This window comes from Podarcis muralis, chromosome 1 (assembly GCF_964188315.1).
Source record: "Podarcis muralis chromosome 1, rPodMur119.hap1.1, whole genome shotgun sequence".
In the NCBI taxonomy this organism is placed as follows: domain Eukaryota; kingdom Metazoa; phylum Chordata; class Lepidosauria; order Squamata; family Lacertidae; genus Podarcis; species Podarcis muralis.
This window is the reverse complement of record NC_135655.1, coordinates 48,432,246-48,455,640: the sequence shown is the minus strand read 5'-3', so window position 1 is coordinate 48,455,640 and position 23,395 is coordinate 48,432,246. Positions and strand designations below refer to the sequence as shown.

Here is a 23,395-nt window from a genome sequence, read left to right as displayed (position 1 = left end):
CCTCCAGGCACTCACACAGGACCTTCACCCCCTTCACTGGTTCAACTCTAAGCTTGGCTTTCCTCAAAGACTCCTGATAACTGTAATTTTAAGGGTGCTGGGAATTGTAGCTTGGGGGGTAAACTACAGTTCTCAGGATACTTTGTGGGGAGCCATGACTGTCAAAATGGTACAAATGTGCTTTAAATGTTTGGTGTGGATGTGACTACAGACTTCCATTTTCAGATAATGCGTGCAGTGTTTTGTGAGTTTTTTAAAAAGAGTTTTCAATGTGAAGTGAAGGAAGAAGATTCTGACTCAGCACATAAAAAAAATACTTTTGCCCTCCTCTATGTAGGGATAATTTCTCAAAATCCAACCAATCTAACAGGTTTACATGTGAAAGTTATATGACAAACCAATTAGGGCAGATTCACTTCCCCCCCAGGGAAGCAGTTATGTGTTGGCAGCTAAGTATCACTGTCTTCAGGTCACCAAAGAGTAGAACTCAGTGTAGATTAGAACATATTTTATTAATATACAATCTATGTTTATAAAGTGCCTGCTAGACACTGACATCTACACATGAGAAGATAAGGATAGTTTTATTTCTTTCTGGTTGCCTTCACATTCTGTCTACGAATGTCAACCACAGACCCACCCCAGTTCACTCCCACTGGATGCCCATCAGCTCACAGCTGACTTGCCAGAGCTTTTTTGCGGTCTCTTTGTTACGAGCCTGAGGAGCAACCCAGGCTGGTCTACAGTCACTGTAGAAAGAAAAAAATAAATATTTATTAGGCACTTTGTTAATCATTTGTTAAGCCATTCAAAACCATCGAAGAATCAGAATTCTGATTAAACATTGAGCGTATTTCCCAAATCAATATGACAGCAAATTGGGTTTATGGACAACAGTGGGCTAAGGTTACCCCAGCAGCACAATCCTATACATGTTTACTGAGAAGTAAGTCTCAGACAATTCAATAGGGTTGACAAGCAAGATGAGGAATAGCCAAACCTATTAACTGAGTGATCACATCAGAGCAAATTCAAACTCCTGAACAAAGGGGATGTTTTCATTGTTTTTGTATGGGGCACTGTCCACTGCACTTTGCCTAATTTTTGCAGTCATTGGTGGCTGAGACAGTTGCCACAAAACATGGTGGTTGCCGATAAGGAGACACTATGGCTTTGTTGCAGCTCCCCCCCCCCAACTGAAGCTGCATCCGAATCATTTGAAAGTGAAGGAATTAGTGGCCAGCCCACTGACAGCAAAGCTGCTTGTCATTTCTCAAGTTACAAAAAATAATAATGAATTATTGTTGGTGTTGTTTATTAAATTTATATACTGCCCTTCATCCGAAATACTCAGGGTAGTTCACAAGATACAGAAGCTGTCCTGCCCACCATTGAAAAAGTAAGGGGCAAATTTTGGTATATGACACCCCCCCCCCCAATCGACTATGTATGAAAAGGGCTTTTGTTCTGTCTGGATGTTCCTGATAATAGCTTTGTTATTTCTGTATAGCTTCTGTATAGTTCGAAGATGGGATGCGGGTGGCGCTGTGGTCTAAACCACTGAGCCTAGGGCCTAGGACAAATCCCCGCGTTGCTCGGTCCCAGCTCCTGCCAACCTAGCAGTTCGAAAGCACGTCAAAGTGCAAGTAGATAAATAGGTACCGCTCTGTCAGGGAAGGTAAATGGCGTTTCCATGCGCTGCTCTGGTTTCGCCAGCAGCGGCTTAGTCATGCTGGCCACATGATCCAGAAAAACTGTCTGCGGACAAACGTCGGCTCCCTCAGCCAGTAAAGCGAGATGAGCGTCAAAACCCCAGAGTCGTTCATGACTGGACTTAACTGTCAGGGGTCCTTTACCTTTACCTTTATTAGTTCAAAGGAGCAATTGCACTGTGTCTGCTGTACCAGAGGCAAAGACTTCTCACAACCCATGTCCACGCTGCTATTTTTAAGTTAGAGCTATTGCATATGATCTCTTTCTTTTAATGTGCAATGTGCCATTTTAATATTGCCTTCTGGGTCTGATGTGGGCACCTCTGAGCATTACCACAGAAAACTTTATCCAGATGTGCTGAATCCAGATGTCTGTATTCAAACTGCAAATCACAATCCCAGACCCACCTGAAATATTGCCCACTCACTGACTCCAGTTCCTTTGCCACTGCACAGTAAATACTGGTCTGGGCTCCTTCTTTTGGTGTCTTAAACGTGAACCTAAACACCGCTTTAAAAATTCCTGACGAATATGAGTAACGCGACAATTCAGAATCAACCACACCAGGATGTATAGCATTGACAGTAACTCCAGTGCCTAGAAAAACATAAAGCAGAAACATCAACCGAAATATATGAATCCAAAGGTTCAAAAGGAAAGGAGTAATATTGTTCCCATGTACCCTGTAAGGCAGCTAGTATTTGGCCAGTCTTTTCACTGTAATACACACAATATCATTGCAATGCACAGAACCTTGTGCAGCACTCAATTAGTATCGAGGGTTTAACAAAGCCATTAAAAAAAACCACAAAAAATATATATAAATAAAACAGCAAAAAGTTAACATCTCTTAAATTGAAATCTGTTATAGCATACCAAATGAATGGTTTACATATTGGGGGGGGGGGGGGATGAACAGAATATTAATCTGTCTTGATGGTTGGGGATCTCCCTCTCTCCCTGCAGTCTTGAAGTGTAATGCCCAGCACAGTTTGGGAACTAGCAACACTTATCAGAGCTTGCCATAGGGAGCAAATAAGCACTTCGGAACCAGTTTGAGTTTGAATTGAGAGGAAAGACAGCAGTGAGATGGCTTGGCTGAAACATCCTTGGGGATAAAGAAGCATTTGAGACTGTGGAAAGTGGATTCATAAATCACTGAAAACCCTTAATTTAGATAACATTAGAAGCCACTGGCAATGGCACGGGTAAGATACAATATTAGGACAATTTAGACATCCAGTGCCTACAAAATGCATGTCATGTTAGCCCAATGGCCCCTTTCAATGTGCAATATTTAAAATTCCTCATTGGGGCAATGAGAAACATAGAGGTGATGTGGTGATGCCTAACCTTTTCTCTACCAACGGCTCCAAATCATACTTTTAATAGTTTTCCCAGAAGGAATTTTAAATGCAGAGTCATTTCATTCTGATGCTTCCATTAAATTTCATCCCAGCTATGGTTACAAGATTGGGGGAGGTTGGGAGCCAGTCAGGCAAGCTCTTTAAATTCAAAGACCAGATAGACACTGTAGTGCTCTGCTTCACTTCAAAGGAATGAGCTATGTTGAAATTAGCTGCATCTAGGTGACAAAAGGACAACAAAGGAGCTGAGAGCTGGAAAGCTGCTTGCGAGTAAGAGGGGAAGTGGGGAGATGCTGCAGCGCCTGGGAGAGAGGCATGTTTACCTCTGGGCTGAACTTGGGGGCTCCCAGCAAATAAATGAGGAAGCAAGATCTATGCTGTGCTAATGCTATGAGTCCCTCCATCATATGCTGAGATTGTATGTATGTGTAAATAAAACCATATATCTTAAAGACACCACAGTCTCCACTGAGCTCATTCCAAGAAAGCTGAACACTGGGTAAGTGCTGGTATCCCTAGAATCTCTCTCCGCTTGGAGATTGGGGTGTCTCTCATGCGTGCAACCTTTCAGTAATCTGTGACTTCCCCCTTCCTCTCACATCCAGGCTTTGGCTAAGGGCAACCCTATTATATACGTACATATGAGTGGTTGTGCGCCATTAGCATTTCATTCTTAAAGCTCACCTTGCAATTTACGAGCCAGCTCCCTGGTAAAAAGAACATTAGCCAGTTTGCTTTGACAGTATGCCAGGAACCCATTGTAGTATTTCTCTCCCTGCAGGTTCTTGAAGTTTATCCGCCAAGAAGCATGGAGGTGCGAAGCCACATTCACTATCCGAGCTGGGGCTGACTCTTTCAAACGGTCCAGCAGCAGGAATGTTAAGAGAAAATGCCCTAAAGGGAGAGGAGATTTACAATTATTTACTAGAGCTTACGGACGTTGTCAGGGAGAGGCAAACGGCAAAAGAGCTAAGGGGAGAGACCAGCACTTATAGAGAGCCAAAAGAGATAATTAGTAGTCTGTCGTCTGACAGCGAAGAGGAGGCAGGAAGGAGGGAGGCTGAGCCCGGAACCAGTTATTCTTTGAACAGAAGAAATCAGAGGCGGGGTTTCCGCCGACTAGCATGTTGGGCAAGAAAACGTAAAAAAAGCCAGGCGAGGCATCTTTGCTGACAGGGTCGGACATGCTTTGAAGCTCTGGAAACGTTCTTTTGAACTTTGTAAATAAATCAAAAAGATTGTAACTGGCAGCGAGCTTGGAGTTTTATCTATGCCGGCTTTGGCAGCACACACCTCTTTCAGACGTGGCTGACGCTGTGGTGTAAACCACTGAGCCTTGGGCTTGCCGATCAGAAGGTCGGCAGTTCAAATCCCTGCGACAGGGTGAGATCCCGTTGCTCGGTCCCTGCTTCTGCCAACCTAGCAGTTCAAAAGCACGTCAAAGTGCAAATATATAAATAGGTACCGCTCTGGCAAGAAGGTAAACAGCATTTCCGTGCGCTGCTCTGGTTTCGCCAGAAGTGGCTTAGTCATGCTGGCCACATGACCTGGAAAAACTGTCTGAGGACAAACGTCTGCTCCCTCGGCCTGTAAAGTGAGATGAGCGCCGCAACCCCAGGTTCGTCTGTGACTGGACTTACAGTAACTGTCAGGGGTCCTTTAACTTTACGTTTTTATAGAGCTTATGGGCACACATATGTATAATATAAAACTAACCTTTAGAACAAAAATAGTACTCACAATAATGTAAACACATTATGGTTTTTTTAAAAAAATCAAACAAAATGACATTAATTTTACTGTACTATAAATCAACTAGAAATAGATAACCAAAAAATTGGCTGGTTAGTTCAAATAAATATATGATATTCAACCAAGATGGGCACAGTATAAATAATTTAATTAAATCTCCAGGGGACTGTGAATTGGGGCCTGTCCATACTGGAGTTTACAGTGTGTCTATAACTTTTTGCGTTCAAATTTAATTTGTGAAATACTCATGGTGTTACCCTCAAAAAGCCTGTCTCTATGCTTTTCCTGTATAAATTCAGGTTTACAAATACAGGAATAATCTGTGAAATCTGGGGAAAAGAGCAGGGAAGATAAGCAAAGGCAAAGAGAAGCCAGGTAATATATCCATTTATCACATCGATGTCTCATGATCTTACCAAGGTGATTGACTCCAATATGCATTTCAAAACCATCAGCAGTCTTGGAATAGGGAACCATCATCACTCCTGCATTGTTAATGAGGATATGGAGCTTCTTCTCCTCTACAGGAAATAATGGTCGAGATTGGGTATTAAGCAGAAAATACCAAAGATAAGAAGATTGAGATGTTTTAAGGAGCAAGGCTCTTATCATAACTAGCATTTGGTTACATGGCCACCTATCTGTTGCTGCTTGTGTGAGTGTTGGGAAGACTGCTCCCTCCTTTGCCAACTCCATCCGGCCTAGGGGGCAGGACCTGCACTCACTGCCAGGGCCTCCATCAAGACCTCCGGGACACGGCTGCTGTTGCTGCTTGCGTGAGTGTTGGGAGGACCGCTCCCTTTTCTGCCAACTCCATCTGGCCTAGGGGCGGGGCCTGCACTCACTGCCACAGCATAAGAGGCCTGAGAGAGGCCCCCGGGACACGGCTGCTGTTGCTGCTTGTGTGAGTGTTGGGAAGACTGCTCCCTCCTTTGCCAACTCCATCCGGCCTAGGGGGCAGGACCTGCACTCACTGCCAGGGCCTCCATCAAGACCTCCGGGACACGGCTGCTGTTGTTGCTTGCGTGAGTGTTGGGAGGACCGCTCCCTTTTCTGCCAACTCCATCTGGCCTAGGGGCGGGGCCTGCACTCACTGCCACAGCATAAGAGGCCTGAGAGAGGCCCCCGGGACACGGCTGCTGTTGCTGCTTGTGTGAGTGTTGGGAAGACTGCTCCCTCCTTTGCCAACTCCATCCGGCCTAGGGGGCAGGACCTGCACTCACTGCCAGGGCCTCCATCAAGACCTCCGGGACACGGCTGCTGTTGTTGCTTGTGTGAGTGTTGGGAGGACCGCTCCCTTTTCTGCCAACTCCATCTGGCCTAGGGGCGGGGCCTGCACTCACTGCCACAGCATAAGAGGCCTGAGAGAGGCCCCCGGGACACGGCTGCTGTTGCTGCTTGTGTGAGTGTTGGGAAGACTGCTCCCTCCTTTGCCAACTCCATCCGGCCTAGGGGGCAGGACCTGCACTCACTGCCAGGGCCTCCATCAAGACCTCCGGGACACGGCTGCTGTTGCTGCTTGCGTGAGTGTTGGGAGGACCGCTCCCTTTTCTGCCAACTCCATCTGGCCTAGGGGCGGGGCCTGCACTCACCGCCACAGCATAAGAGGCCTGAACAGCTACCGGCAGCAATGGACAAAATGGTTTTAAATGTTTTAATTGTTTTTAATTTGCAGCACTTTAAATGGTGGTTGTTGTTTTTTATAATATTATATTATTTTATTATTTTATTTTTGCTTGGGGAGGGATAAGCATTTAGTCAGCGCTATTGTTTCTTGCTTTGTTTTGTTCTGTTTTGTTTTATTATTATCATTATTATTCTGTTAAATTATTATATAGTTTGTATTTTGCTTTTTAAGGGGTGGGGTCAGGGCTGCCTGGGAGTGGGTCCCAGCAAACAAAATGGCTGGGGCATGTTCCACAGGGGGGGATGCACTGGGACAACCGATCTCAGTGATCATGGGTAGGAGGAGGAGTTACGCTAAGACCAGACCATGTCATTACAGAGGAGGCAGGTTTAGTCGTTGTCTGAGGACTATCCCTGCCTCCAGGTCTGGTCCTGACCGGAAGGATACTGGAATCAGCAAGGGAAACCCACATGACCTGAAAGTGTTGCTGTGCAATGCCAGGTCAATGATGAATAAAACCACTGCCATCCACGACCTGATTGTGGATGGAGGATTTGACCTGGCATGTGTGACAGAGACCTGGTTGGATGAAGCAGATGGGCCTGTCCTTGCCGCTGCTTGCCCACCAGGTTTCTCTTACGCACAGCAACCCAGGTCATGTGGGCGGGGAGGGGGGGTTGCAGTGATTTTTAGGAAGTCATTAGTCTGCACCAGGCGTCCTATTGGGAAGACCCAGTTCTCTGAGTGCATGTTCTGGAAGTTGGGCAATAGGGGCAGTACAGGATTCCTACTGGTGTACCGACCTCCCCGCTGCACCAAGGATTCCCTGCCCGAGCTGCTTCAGGTCGTGGCGGATATGCTCCTGGAGACACCTAGCTTGGTTGTCCTGGGGGATTTTAACATCCATGCCGACACGACCTTACAAGGGGCCGCTCGGGACTTCGTGGAAAGCATGGCCTCCATGGGGCTGTCCCTGAATAAGTTTGGCCCAACTCATAGCCATGGACATGCCTTAGACTTGGTGTTCACCTCTATGGATGCTGGTGATCTGACACTAACTAAAAGCGAAACAAAAGAAGTGCCATGGTCAGATCACTTCCTGGTGCAACTGGACTTCTCCGCAACCCTTCCCCTCTGCAGGGAGGTGGGACCAATTCAGATGGTCCGCCCCCGCCACTTAATGGATCCAATTGGCTTCCAGAGAGTGGTAGGGGATGCTTTATCCCAAGTTGATGGCCTTTCAGCTGATTCCCTGGTGGCACGCTGGAATGCGGAGTTAACCAGGGCTATTGACTGTCTGGCTCCGAAGCGCCCTCTCCGATTGCATGGAGCCCAGACAGCCCCGTGGTTTTCCCCGGAGCTGAGGGTGATGAAACAATCGTTGAGACGGCTAGAGCGCCGGTGGCGGAAAACTCATTCTGAATCAGACCGGACACGGGCTAGAGCTCAACGTCGAGCCTACCAAGTGGCAATGGCGACGGCGAAGAGGGCCTTCTTCGCTGCCTCCATAGCATCTGCAGAAAACAGCAGCAGGAGACTTTTTCAGGTGGTTCGCAATCTATCGGAACCACCTGTACCACCGGGGCCTGGTAGGGACCCCAAGATCTCCTGCAATGCTTTTGCAAAGTTTTTTGCAGATAAAATCGCTCAGATTCAGAAGGAGGTAGACTCCACCGTGGGAGCAGGGCCAGGGCGGGAGAGTGCTAGAGTTCTGTCTGGTCCTGTTACATGGGATCAATTCCAGTCTGTTACCTCCGAGGATGTGGACAGGCTGCTTGGAAAAGTGAAACCGACCACCTGTCTCCTTGATCCTTGCCCATCCTGGCTGATAAAAGCGAGCCGGGAAGGGCTGGGCGATGGGCTCTGCGGGGTGGTGAATGCTTCCCTCTGTGAGGGAGCCTTCCCAGACCCGCTGAAAGAGGCGGTCATTAAACCGCTTCTTAAAAAAACATCTTTAGACCCGGCCAATTTGGCCAACTATCGCCCAGTCTCAAATCTACCATTCTTGGGCAAGGTGATTGAGCGGGTGGTTGCTGAACAACTCCAAGCACGCCTGGAGGAAACGGACCATTTGGATCCCTTCCAATCGGGATTCAGGTCTCACCATGGGACTGAAACTGCCTTGGTCGCGCTGGTTGATGATCTCCGGCGGGCTAGGGACAAAGGTGAGAGCTGTTTCCTAGTTCTGCTGGATCTCTCAGCGGCCTTTGACACCATCGACCATAACATCCTTCTGGACCGTCTAGAGGGGCTGGGAGCTGGGGGCACTGTCATACAGTGGTTCCGCTCCTTCCTCCTGGGTCGTGTCCAGAAAGTGGTGGTGGGGGATGAGTGCTCAGACCCCTGGGCTCTCACTTGTGGGGTGCCTCAGGGTTCTGTCCTCTCCCCCATGCTTTTTAATATCTATATGAAGCCGCTGGGAGAGATCATCAGGGGGTTTGGACTGGGTGTTCATCAGTACGCAGATGACACCCAGCTCTACCTCTCCTTTAAATCAGAACCAGTGAGGGCGGTGAAGGTCCTGTGTGAGTGCCTGGAGGCGGTTGGAGGATGGATGGCGGCTAACAGACTGAGGTTGAATCCTGACAAGACAGAAGTACTGTTTTTGGGGGACAGGGAGCGGGTTGGTGTGGGGGATTCCCTGGTCTTGAATGGGGTAACTGTGCCCCTAAAGGACCAGGTGCGTAGCCTGGGAGTCATTTTGGACTCACAGCTGTCCATGGAGGCGCAGGTTAACTCTGTGTCCAGGGCAGCTGTCTACCAGCTCCACCTGGTACGCAGGCTAAGACCCTACCTGCCCGCGAACTGTCTCGCCAGAGTGGTGCATGCTCTAGTTATCTCACGCTTGGACTACTGCAACGCGCTCTACGTGGGGCTACCTTTGAAGGTGACCCGGAAACTGCAATTAATCCAGAATGCGGCAGCTAGACTGGTGACTGGGAGTGGCCGCCGGGACCATATAACACCGGTTCTGAGAGACCTGCATTGGCTCCCAGTACGTTTCCGAGCACGATTCAAAGTGTTGGTGCTGACCTTTAAAGCCCTAAACGGCCTCGGTCCTGTATACCTGAAGGAGCGTCTCCACCCCCATCATTCAGCCCGGACACTGAGATCCAGCGCCGAGGGCCTTCTGGCGGTTCCCTCATTGCGAGAAGTGAGGCTACAGGGAACCAGACAGAGGGCCTTCTCGGTAGTGGCGCCCGCCCTGTGGAACGCCCTCCCATTAGATGTCAAAGAGATAAATAATTACCTGATATTCAGAAGACATCTTAAGGCAGCCCTGTTCAGGGAAGTTTTTAATATGTAATGCTGTACTGTTTTTAACACTGATTGGGAGCCGCCCAGAGTGGCTGGGGAAACTCAGCCAGATGGGCGGGGTATAAATAATAAATTATTATTATTATTATTATTATCTGTCATGGGTGCTTTATTTGACATTCCTGCTTTCCAGGGGTTGGGCTAGATGACCCCCATGATCCCTTTGAACTCTACAATTCTATGATTTAAGGTTATTGTGAATATATATGTTGGGAACAAGGAAGTACAGTATAGTAAATTGATTAAAATAATTAGCAAATACTAAGTGAGGAAATATTAGACTGTGTTACTCAGTCTACAGAAAAACTTTACAGTTTAACCGACGGGACTGACAGGTGGAGAGAATTTAAACTTCTATCAGACAGAGGGTTGATGGTTCTTGCCAAGATTTCCTACTAGTTTAGGTAAATAGTGAGATACCACCACCTGTTGGACCACGTGACAGGATAAATAAATAAATGGAAGCACTAGTGGGAAAGAAATGGATTATATGAATGGGCCATTACCTCAGAGTAATTTCCAGTGAATATTATATGTATCCTTATTGCTCAAGTATCTGAGTGCATACATACCCATTTTGAATGGCTTTTGGCAATTGTAGTAGTCCACTTTCACGGACTATTATTTATTTAAAAATTATCTCTAAATCTTTATTGTTAGCTAAATATATAATATACCCTGTGTCCATTCTGAGTGACACATGTTTTGGATAGAACACTACTATCATTAGCAGGGTTTATTATATCTAAGGAGCTGAACAGTCATTCCTACACACATACATATATATTATTACCCTTTCAGGCAAAATGTAGCATACATGCTTAAATGTGTTTACTCAAAAGCATATCATCCTTTTAATCAGACCTACAAGTAAGAGTGCCCAAGAGTGCAATGAGACAGATTATAAGAATAGCTATTCTGGGTCAGACCTAAGGTCCATCTATCATGTCTCTGACAGTTAACATTGCCAGGTGTTTTATATAAGACATCTCAAAATTCAAACGGAAGCTGCGGAATGATCCATCTCCTGCTTCAAAGTGCCAGAAAGGTTCAAGGGAAAGCTTCCAAGCAAAAGGTTAGCCCCTCTTAAATGCAAGAACAGTGTCATGGAAGGTTTAAAGTGGAGATCGCCAAGCAGGCACAAGGCCTTCTTTGGTGCCCTCAGGCGGGTTCCTTAGACTCTAAGCTTCTATTTAAAAAATTAAGTCTCTAGCCCTCTTAGAAAGAAAGTTATGAAGCAAAATGTGCAGACTCCCTTCTAAGTGATTTCTGTGAAATGAATCAGCTTAGCTGCTCCCACCTGCCAGTGTTTTTAGGCCAATTAGTGAAGTCAATGTGGTGACTGTAAAGTAAGTTGTTTGGACACCAGGCAATAGAAATCCCTGAGGTCATTAAAAGTTTCTCTTTATCCCTCCCCTTTACTGTACTTTTCCTGCTTCTGTCTTATTTTCTAGCAGTTCTTGGAATTTCCATAGGTTGAACTTCTTTTTCCCTAGCAACTAGGACGCGTCTTTTCTGTAGTGGACTCATCCAAGATTAGGTACCTGCTAAAAGTTATTTTCTGTAAATATTACACAATAAATGCAGGTTGGTGTTAAATAATTCCCTCCTCAAATGGCAAATACAAAATGTGAAATTTGCAAAAAGGCTCAGGAATGTCTCCTGCTGTGCAGAAGCTAATGTCCAAGTACTTATTAAGAATTCACAGCATTGTTAATTTCCAGTATAATGGGATACATTTCTACTTCAGATGTCTCTGTGTTCAGTGGGGGTTATTCCCAGTGTTATAAAAATTTTAAGGTCATATATAAAATAAATAAATTTTGATAACTGTATATATAAACCACATGTCTGAAACCCAATAGACAAGGTCCTGAACAAATTGACCTCAAATATTTCTCTGCAAGGTCAAAGTGAGAAACCTTCCCCTTGTCTCTTTCCTCACAAATCCTGTCTTAAGGGCACATTCAAAATATGAACAGGGTGTGAGCCTGTGACCTAGATTCAGGAATAACAGTAAGTAGTTATAATAACAAAAGAGTGACCAAAACCCAGATAATGCAATCAGGTAACTTGCCAGGAGATAAACAACGCACTCAGGTTTGTTGTAGACCGCCTTTTCTGTGATGTAGGTATGATGTATCTGGTGTGTGGTCTTGGGCTACAACCCCTTCTGTGATGTATGTATGATGTTTCTGGGGGTGGTCTTGGACTCCAGGGCGGGCAATTTAAAATGTCTATATAAGGGCGGACACACCTTGGTTCTGGGTCCTCCTCCTCTCTCCTGTGTGTGGGGGAGACCCTGTTGCAACAGTCAATAAAGATCAGGCTTTCTAGCTGCTTTGCTTCTCAATATTCTCTGGTTGGTCTCTGTTATTTTCTCCTACTGATAGAGAACCTATGAAAGGACTCTATATGGGCTCTTGGGTACCCCATAAGGGGAAAGGAGCAGTTTTGTCACTTATAACACCAGGTGAATGGCTACAGGATGTCAGCCTTCGCTTTGTTTAGAAATGGAGAAATCAGGAATCTTTTGCCTTTAACAGCTGTGTCACTACAATCAGGACCAGCAGGGCATAGATGGCTTCCTGTGCTAAGCATGAGGATGTCCAAGGGTGGGGTAAGGGTGGAAAACCAGCAATGACTGTTCTCTCTTTTCTTTTCTTTTGTGTTATGCCATGGCAGCCATGTTGTGTTAAGCCATGGCCCCCATTACTGTACAGCAATTTTGTCATTGGAGCAGTCAGCACTCTCTCAAAATTCAAAATGTGCCCCCTGCTCTAAAATGGTTTTTGATCCCTGGTTTAAAGAACACATAGGGAAGCCAGACAAATACCTCTCTATTTTAAACAAAACCTATGAAACTCTTGACTCCACATAGATTATCTCTAGGACCAGGACCACCTAGTAATTAAACTATGCAGTAACTACACAGGTGCCAACTTTTAGTCAGTCATACCTTTTAGGAAATCTTCTGCAAATGCCCGTATAGATTTGCTATCAGACAGGTCCAGTTTTTTCACAATAACTTGCTGATTCCCTGTTTCGGCTATAATTTCACGGGCTGCTGCTTCCCCTTTTGCTATATCTCGGCAGGCAAGGATGACACGACCACCTTCAAAAGGGAAATTAATAGAAAAGAGGAATAAGGCAAACAAGCTGTTTCTAAACTTGGTCCTGGTCCTGTCTTTCTAGACTAATTTCTTTTAATGGAACAAAATATAAAATAATATAAAAATTCTACAATATGAATATGTGAATATAAATATATGTAAAAGCCCTTTTGCCAGCAGATGTTATAGGCAGCAATGAATTGTGAATCATTGTGGGAGGGGAGTAATACTCAGCTTTTTTAAGCTCACCTCAAGCATTTGAAGTAGTTGCCCTTGTCTAATTAACCATTACTATGTACAAGAAAAATACACTTGAATGTATGAAAATAGGGGTGGGAGCCAGTGTCTTTTGGTCCAGCGCTCTGGTGTGAGAGAGCCAATTTGCAGGAGAGCATGAAACAAACAAACAAACAAAAAACAAAAACAAAAAAAGAGTGTCTTTTGGTCTGGCACAAACCAGCTGACTCACAGCAGAGTACTGGACCAAAAAAACAGGATGGCTTCTGTAATTCAGAGATGTCCCGCTCAATTTGGGTTGAGTGGCATGTGGTGGATGATGCATGGACAGACCACTTGCCTCTTCGCGCGAGGTCCTTGGCAGTTTCCTTCCCTATGCCAGTGTTAGCCCCTGTGACCACGGCCACCTTTCCATCCAGCCGAGCTGTTGATGTGCAGACTCCTCCTGCAAACCACTTCCTAAAACATAAGAGAGCGCAGCCGTAAATGTTACTTTGGTATGAATAGAGGTTTTCTCTTGGCCTGCTCCTCTGGGTAGCTCAGATGCTACAGCATGAGACTATTAACGTCAGGGTCGTGGATTTGAACCCTACTTTGGGCAAAAGATTCCTGCATTGAAGGGGTTGGACTAGAGGACCCTCATCATCTCTCCCGACTCTACAATTCTGTGATTCTATCCTTTAACCTGCTCCTTTGGCTCATGCATTCCCACATAACTTTCCAAACCACAAGAAGTCTGTTTAAAAATATACCGTATTTTTCGCTCTATAAGACGCACCAGACCACAAGAAGCACCTAGTTTTTGGAGGAGGAAAACAAGAAAAAAATATTCTGAATCTCAGAAGCCAGAACAGCAAGTGGGATCGCTGCACAGTGAAAGCAGCAATCCCTCTTGCTGTTCTGGCTTCTGGTATTGCTGCGCAGCCTGCATTCGCTGCATAAGACACACACACATTTCCCCTTACTCTTTAGGAGGGAAAAAGTGAGCCTTATAGAGCAAAATATACGGTAACAACAATGAGCTGCTGGATTTAGACTGTAGAATTCTAAAGTTCCAGAGTGCGCATGACTCCTTTCCCACAAAATAATCTGGGGGCACCCTCAGATTCTATGCCAGAGAACAGAGACTTTCCTTTCTAAGACATGCAGCGAGCCTTTTTGACCTGAAGAGCATGGTAAAAAATCCCTTTAAATGAAAAAAAATGTAAACCAATTAAGCAAAAATCTGAAGAAAGAATATTGCTACTGGTTTGGGAGATGAGTCTGGATGATATCTGTGGATCTCTTGCAGGCCTGTGATTTTTCGTCTGTGAGGTTATACTCTACAAGAGGAAACCTGGTGAACCAGTCAAACTGGTTCCTTGGTTAAATAAGTTATTTTGATCTGTTTTTAATATTGCGCAATAATTGCATTTTAAATGTCGTAAGCCACCCCCACCCCCGGGACCTTAAGGTGTAGGGCAGATAATAAGTAGCGATGACAACAATAATCAATCAATCAGGATCAGAATGGCTTTGACACCTTAAAAAGTTAGGTAATAAATAGATGTGTTGCCATAATGACCACCGTAAATGCTTCAAAGAGCAGGTAGGTATTCCCACTTCCTTCTTACCTGGCTGGATGCCATGCTATGCTAGGAAGGAAAAGAAAAAGGCCAGGGATGTTAATTTTGGTATTTGAGGTTTGTCTGAGCTTGACTCCGTAGGCTGTGCTGAATCCAAAGATATGCAGCAGAATGGTGGGGGCTAAGAACCTAATGGAGAGGCAAGATCTGTTGGAGTGTTGATGCTGTGAGCCATGCCATCCTATGCTCAGGTTGTATATATGCATAAAGAAAATTGTATATCCTACAGCTCAATAGCCATTAACCTTCTGTTACATACCACCCCAATCTCTGAGCAGTGAGAGACTCCAGAGGTGCCTGTGCTTCCCAGGGATTTGCTTCCTTGGAGTGAAGGCCAATGGAAACTGTTGGTGCTGTTAGGATATATGGTTTTATTGACACATATGCATATACAACTAGAGCATAAGACGGAGGCGCTCACAGGATTAGCAACCCCATAGATCTTGCTATGGTTTCTAGGGAAGCCCCAAAGTCCAGCACAGAGCAAGTCATGTCTCTGTTTCCCAGCTTCCAGCTCCCTCACACAACTCTGACTGTTGTTCTTCTACTTGCCAACCAGGCGAGGGGAAAGGCTGGTTTCTATGGCACAGAGCAACTTCTTTGGCTATGTTAAATCGTACCACCTAACTAGCCAGCGAAAGCTATTCCCTTGACAAAGCAAGTGGTTTGGCAACCTTCGCCTTCTGCATTCCTCACAGATACAGGCAGTAACCAGTGCTAAGTTATTTCACACCCTAGGTTGAACTACTTGCACCCCCACAAACAAAACTGCTAATTTCAATTTTCAAAGGCAGAGGTCTTGTGGGGAAAAATAAGATTATCATAAATTTATAAGATACAGTATTATAAAAACTCACTTATATAAAACTGCCCCTCAAAGGTCAGTACTGTGTCCCTCTGAAGTCTGTGCCCTAGGTGGCCACTTAATGACCAGCCCTGGATACAGGATTTCAGGTCTGGAAGGGGACTGCCCCCCTCACCCCAATTCATAGCATTTCTTCCTAGAAAGCCAAACCCTGGATTAGCACCAGACTCCCTGGAATGTATTGCTGCTCAAAAATTGGGGTGTGTGCAACAATACAGACAAAAGAGATAGCAGATAATACATAACAACAGGGAGCCAGGGAAAAGTTCAGTAGCACAATTGTAGAAATAATAGAAATAATACCCATTAAGTTCAGTAAGGCTTTCTCTCACAATTGCAGCCTAAGGTCACATCTGCACCATACATTTAAAGCGCATGGCTTCACCCAAAGGTTCCAAGCAACTTTTTTTAGTTTAGCCTTCAGAATGTCACTAGGGAGGGCTGAAGCAAATCTTCCCAAAGTGCTAGAGCCCACTTGAGCATATTAATGAGAGAGGGGAAAAGGGAGAGGGAGCCACACAATGCATGCAATAATTGTAGATATGAGAGTCCCATGGACTGCAAGAAGATCAAACCTATCCATTCTGAAGGAAATCAGCCCTGAAGCTGAGACTCCAATATTTTGGCCACCTCATGAGAAGAGAAGACTCCCTGGAAAAGACCCAGATGTTGGGAAAGATGGAGGGCACAAGGAGAAGGGGACGACAGAGGACGGGATGGTTGGACAGTGTTCTCGAAACTACCAGCATGAGTTTGACCAAACTGCGGGAGGCAGTGGAAGACAGGAGTGCCTGGCGTGCTCTGGTCCATGGGGTCACGAAGAGTCAGACACGACTAAACGACTAAACAACAACAACATTTCAGTGTGCTAAGGAGATATTAATCATAACCTCAATGAATATTAAATAATAATAATATTTTTTTACTTATACCTCACCCACTCTGGGAAACTTCCAGCATAATAAAAGTGCAGCAAAAAGTCAAATATTAAATTAGATTAGAAATTATCTACACATAGTACAGTCCTAAGCAAATCTACTCAGAAGTAAGTCTGACTCCCAGGTAAGTGGGTTTAGGACTGCAACCTGCTTGGTTTTGTCCACTTCTTCTAGTTCAGTATTGCATACAAAAATGCATGTGGCCTATGCAAAATGTTACTTGCGGTTCTGAGAACAAGTTAATAAAGCCTACATAGGATAGCTAGTGAAATAAAGGAACCCAAACCTGAGTGCTGACATTGTAGAAAACTTCTCCTCTGCAAATGAAATTTCTCAACTGACGGAGAGAAATAAAACAGGGAGAGGTGTGGGAGGAGTGCCACATGATTAGAAATAACGAATTACAAGAACTGAAAGTTTTGACACCACCTGTTGGCAAATGCTAATAGCTGGGAGCAACCAAGAGAGTGACAGGCTGCTTACTGAGCATTCATCTTGATTTATCTGGAGGGAGGTGGTAGAATGTTGCATCAAGCAATTTTTATCCCACACTTTCCTGTGCATTTCCCCAACACTATACTTATTGCAAAAAAATCCAGTCTTGGGGGAAAGTAGGTTTGTTACAACATATCCAAATCTCCTTTCATTGTACAACCTGAAGTTGCCAGTCCAGTACATGACGGAATCCCAGTCCAAACAGCCTGGAATCATTTCATATACTTGCAGAGGTAAGGACAATGGTGCAGCTAGGTCACTTTAGACCCTAGACTGAATAGTCTTTTGGGGGGAGGCGGGGGGAGGATATTTATATTTATTTTATTTCATAAAACTTCTAAATAGAGTGTACAGTGGTGCCCCGCAAGACGAATGCCTCGCAAGATGGAAAACCCGCTAGACGAAAGGGTTTTCCGTTTTGGAGGTGCTTCGCAAAACGAATTTCCTACGGGCTTGCTTCGCAAGACGAAAATGTCTTGCAAGTTCCTGCAGGTTTTTTTTCCTCCCCCCCTTTTCCCCAAACTGCTAAGCCGCTTATCAGCTGATCCGCTAAGCCGCTTAGCCGCTTAACAGCTGATCTGCTAAGCCGCTAAACCGCTTAACAGCTGATCGCTAAGCCGCTTATCGGCTGATCCGCTAAGCCGCTTAACAGCTGATCCGCTAAGCCCCTAAGCCGCTTATCAGCTGATCCGTTAAGACCGCTAAGCCGCTAATAGCGCTAATCCGCTAAGCCGCTAATGGGCTTGCTTCACAAGACGAAAAAACCGCAAGACGAAGAGACTCGCGGAACGGATTCTTTTCGTCTTGCGAGGCACCACTGTACTATATGGATTTGATCTATAGCCTCTACTTGTTAATGTACTTTGGTCTCACTATCAGAGTAAAGCAATTGGGTTTATGACACAAACAGCAACTAAATGGTGATTTTTAGCAGGAAATTGGTCTGGTCCTGCTTTCTGAACCAGATGTGCATTGCAAATTGGAGCCCCATGTTTCTGCTTTTCTTTAAAAAATAGAAGAGGCTATCTTAAACACACTTTTTAAAGAGTATGAATAGTGTAACTTGAAGGCTTCTCTTCCTCTCTCTGAAGCCCGACAATGCAATCTGCTGCTGGAGGAGAAACATTGTTTTGTCCATCCAGCAGCAGCCCACTGGGTTTCTGGATTACAGGTACCGGTAATATATAATGTATGTATTCTCACTGAAATGCCACCATTCCACACAGAAATAGATGTTGACTATATATCTTGTTTTATCTCATCAGCTTTTTATATATAGGGGCAATGATTGCAAGCCCCCAGTCCTTGGAGACTTGACCATGGGTGTCAATGCAGGTCAAGAGTGAAGCCAGAGTGGGGGCCCAGAAGTCCAAATTGTTTTTAATGGCCTCTGGTGGGATTAGGACTTCCCCTGGGGCCTTCCACAGTTTTAGCTGAGCTACCTAGTTCTTAATCTCTGTCACCACCACTGGAGCCCACATAGGCAGATTTCCTATAATTTGGCTAGATCTTCCATTTTCAGCAGAGCTGTCCAAGTAAAGTTCCTGAAAGCGTGCCTCCCAGGTCCCTGGGGGGATGTGACAGTCCACCATGGTTGGGCCATAGCCTTGTGGGCTAGATGTGATATGTGAGAATGTGGCTGAATCATTGGATTTAACTGCCTGAATAAGTCATGTTCAGGTGTTCTTAATGGCTTCCCTTTTCTTATGTGCCAGCAGGTGTTTATATTGTCTCTTCTGCTGGAGGAGGTCCATAGCAGCTGTTGGTTTGGCCTTGGGAATACCTACACCAATGTAGTGCTGTTAAGCACCAGGGCTGGCCTGAGACACTTTTGTCACCAGAAGTGAGCCACAAAATGCCACACACACACTCCAGGAAAGAAGGGGTGAGTGAAGATCTACATCAGCAACAAGGGGGGAAATAAAGATCCTACATCGGAATCTACTGTCCCTGTGGATCCTGCCACCTGAAGCAGTTGCCTCACCTTGCCTCATAGCTGGCAGGCCCTGATTAGCACACAAACTTTATTATGATTATCCTTAGCACGTCAAAATCAATCATAAGATTGCTCACAACCTTTTTATGTAAACTCTTCCCAAATAGGCTCTTTTTATTATTGGTTTATTTCTTTTTATGCAGAAAATAAAATATGAAACAACAGAAAACACCTCAGTCCTGGATTCATCAAGGTAAGTGTCACACCACTTCCATTATGAGATACCACCCTACCAATAGCTTGCAGACTCTTTTGAGATCACCCACAAAATGATTCCAATCTAATCTCAGGTATCAGTGTAAATTGCATCATATTGTTTAAGTACACTGCATTCCTCCGCTTAAGCCTAGTTGTGCAATGTACTTGACTATCATTCCTCCTCCACTTCTACTTTACCCTGCACTTCAATATTACTATTTCCAGAATGGCTAGCAAATCATTTGAAATAGATTAAAATAATAAAATTACCAAGAAGTATAATTAGCCAAGCAGTACAGTAAAAGCATACCAGCATACCAGCTGAATAAAGCCAATTCAAAACAGCTTTTAGATGTCTGGGAAAATTAAAAGGGCTTCACCTTGCATCAAAAAAGACATGAGAATAGGTGCCAGGTGAGGGTCATTTAGTCCAATCCTCTGCAGTGCAGGAATCTTAACTAAAGCATCCATGACAGATGGCCATCTAATCTCTGCGTAAAAGCCTCCAGTGAAAGAGAGCCCCCAACCTCCTGTGGGAGACCGTTCTACTGTCAAACAGCTGTTACTGTCAGAAATGTCTTCCTGATGTTTAGTCTAGTCGGAATCTCCTTTCTTGTAACCTGAATAGCAAGGGAAAAGAAGCTTGCTCCATCTACCACAATGGGGCAATGTAACTGAAAAGGCTTCTCAGTGGCCAATGATTTGTCTCACCTCCAGATATGGAGGCACTTCCCATTCCCAGTATAGGGTTTGAGTTGCATACTCCTCCTGCAACCCACTTCCTAGGACACAACAGTACCTTCAGAAAAATCACACGTTGGGCAAGCAAGACATATTCCTCTAAAAGAGCCTTTAAATTCAAGATGAGCCCTGCCTGCACAGGAACTGCTTAGAGATTGCCACCTGTTCATAAGTTGAACAGAAATGTCCTATTTTCATGCACTGGCTAAAAGGAGAACACCCATTAGGGAGTCAAAGGAGGGTGTTTGAACCAACTCGAAAGCAATTCTATTGCCCATTTCAAACTTGTCATGTGCTTGAGAAGTATGCTTCCAAAAGAAATAAGGTAACTTGCAAGAGCTGAACTGCTCTGTAGAGATATAAATCAAAATGTCAGTCTTTGTCATAAGGACTCTGACACAGCAATGACAGCTAATAAGGAGCTATAATGACCAGCAGGTAGTAATGGCCCATCTTGTAACCCCATATTTATTTGGAATTATGTGACTAGATACCCATAATTAACTTTTGCTCTTCTCCCCTCCTAGAGCCAAGCTCTGTGCTCCTGGACATCTCGTCCTTGGCTCCTGGTCTCACTAGCTTTAAATAGGCTAGTAGACTAGGCCACACATGCTCCTTTTTCTGGGCTCAGGGCAGTTCCATGAAATATATTTGGGAGCCTGGCACTGCACCATTGTCGTGGTGATGGCACCACACTGTGTGGTCCACTTGGCTCAGTCATGTTGGCTGAAGTTGCATAGCAAATGGCACCTCTGCTATTATGACAGCAAGCTCTTTGGGGCTGACCTGGACTGCGATGGAGTACTTGTATACATACAAACATGTATGTACATGTATGGATACATGTATGAATACACGGGTGGTGCTGTGGTCTAAACTACTGAGCCTCTTGGGCTTGCCGATCGGAAGGTCGGCAGTTGGAATCCCTGCGATGGGGTGAGCTCCCGTTGCTCTGTCCCAGCTCCTGCCAACCTAGCAGTTCGAAACCATGCCAGTACCAGTAGATAAACAGGTACCGCTGTGGCAGGGAGGTAAACGGTGTTTCTGTACGCTCTGGCTTCTATCACAGTGTTCCGTTGCACCAGAAGCCGTTTAGCCATGCTGGTCACATGACCCAGAAAGCTGTCTGCAGACAAACGCCGGCTCCCTCAGCCTGAAAGCGAGATGAGCACCACAACCCCATAGTTGCATTTGACTGGACTTAACCGTCCAGGGGTCCTTTACCTTTTTTACTTTACTGTTGTATCAGCAACCCCCGTGTACTCAACAAGCATCTTGAGTATTAGTTATAAAGTGCCACCACTGTACTTTCAGAAATAAATAAAAGTGCTTTACAACCAAATACAGTGGTACCTCTGGTTACGTTCTTAATTCGTTCTGGAGGTCCGTTCTTAACCTGAAACTGTTCTTAACCTGAAGCACCACTTTACGGTAGCTAATGGGGCCTACCACTGCTGCTGCTGCTGCGCCGCCGCGTGATTTCTGTTCTCATCCTGAAGCAAAGTTCTTAACCAGAAGTACTATTTCTGGGTTAGCGGAGTCCGTAACCTGAAGTGAATGTAACCTGAAGTGTATGTAACCCGAGGTACCACTGTATACCTTATCATAATAGTGTCCTCAACTCACTCTTCCCTTTTCTCTTGCTGATCCTTATGCTGCTGCCATTCAGCACAATACCAAGCAAGATGGGCAGAGAGGGAGTAATCCTAACTTAGGGCCCCCTGGTTCCAGGGATGATGAGCAGCAGAGCCAGATAACAGCCAGGGGTTATTTTTCAGCCCCACTAGCCTCCCTCGAGTAAGTAAAGCTAAACTTTATGTGAAAGCACAGTATGTAATGGATTTTTAGTGCTGCTAACACTCCACTGAATTGCCCCTGTAGCCTTTGCTAGGAGGAAGGGGGCATTTGCGAATAAAAGAGATTAAGAACAAAAAAAGAGAGAATACACTGCCTTCTGCAAGGCAGCCAATATATGTCTCAATTGGTTTCAATAGGTGATGACTATGGGATCTTCTTGTATGCTTTCCTCTGTGTATTGTCACCTCCTATATCTAAACTATTGTTTGGTGCTATGCTCCCTTTGTGTTTCAGATAAGAGATGGATCGTCGTCACTGGATGAATTAAGCATCTTGTTCTATGTCTGGAACTGTTTCAAACTCCACTCTTATTTGGGATCTGTAATGTTGCTCCTGTCTTGTTGCATAGGAGCCAGCTCCTAGAGGCCATGGGGGCTTTGGCCCCCACAATAAAATATTCGAAGGGGCCTGGCCCCCACAAAGCTGATGGGCATTCCCATTCAAATGGTGTGTGTGCACTGTGTCATGTGATAATGTAGGACGGAGCTTGCCAGGGCCCCCACAATATTTTATTCACGTTGGCAGCCCTGTCTTGTTAAATGTTTGAGTGATTGGTGCTGATTTGGAGAAGCTCCCTTAAATCAGGAAGCAGTTGTAAAGACTAGGGAAAGCATAGAAATGCTTGGCATAGCAGTGTTTTTGTCTTAATTTGGATAAGGAGTTGAACTGATTTGTAGAGCAAGATTTTGACAACTAATAAGCTTTGGGAAAAGGCCAGGAGGGTGCACCTGAAGGTAGCACCAGTGTAGAATAAACCTATGGGGGGGGGGGGAGGAAGGTCCCTTAAGACCAGGATTTTTCTGTGAGTATACTCAACAACAAGCCATTGATGTACCAAGAGTGCATTAAGTGGTGGATTTATACTAGACCATCCACACATTCTGCTAGGTTAGTTGTTCTGCAATACTTCTCCAGTGTTACCACATTATCGCTTTCTAGAGGGGCTGCAGCACAGCAAAAGCAGGACAACAAACTAACTAACCTCCAAAAACATTTGTGGTATAAAAAGTTACGGGATGTGCACTTTTTGGAAAGGAAACTTCTACCAGTGCAAACCATGTTGAAAGCTGTTATGAGCAATTATCAGCATAAATACAGAATAAAAAGTACAAGCAAATGTTATCATCTGACCACTGTAAGCAGATGAAAACAGTAGCAGGATTCTAATAACACTTGTAATTTAGCAAATAACATGGACAACAGAGAGATATAAAATATGGATTATGAAATAATATGCATTTGAAAAAATTGACATTTGGACCCATGGAGAGGGAACTCTGGAGATTCAGAGAAATCTCTAAATATGGATATGTATTTTGTATTATTTTAATTCTACACTTGTAAAATCAAATAAATTATTGGGGGCGGGGGGGGGAGGAGTACAAGCAAATGAGCCTAACTTCCAACAGGGTGAAGACTGCTGCTTTAATCCTCTCTCCTCTGAACAGGAGGACACAAAAACGGCTTGCATTATAAAAAATTGCCATAGATTATTTTAAAACATATATTATTATTGAAAGGTCTCTTTCCATGGAAATGATTTCCCCTCCAGA

The 23,395-nt window shown here is 44.8% G+C and overlaps 1 protein-coding gene across 1 annotated transcript; it reads right to left on the bottom strand.

Moving 5' to 3' along the window:
• Nucleotides 1–493: 493 nt before the first annotated feature.
• Nucleotides 494–16,951, bottom strand: LOC114595368 (retinol dehydrogenase 12-like). Its single transcript, XM_028725660.2, has 7 exons — nucleotides 16,842–16,951; nucleotides 13,468–13,586; nucleotides 12,737–12,892; nucleotides 5,249–5,353; nucleotides 3,765–3,974; nucleotides 2,121–2,310; nucleotides 494–749 (listed from the first exon to the last, which is right to left on the bottom strand). The coding sequence occupies exons 1-7, from the start codon at nucleotides 16,853–16,855 to the stop codon at nucleotides 647–649; spliced, it is 897 nt and encodes a 298-aa protein (XP_028581493.2). The 5' UTR covers nucleotides 16,856–16,951; the 3' UTR covers nucleotides 494–646.
• Between the last annotated feature and the right edge of the window lie 6,444 nt (nucleotides 16,952–23,395).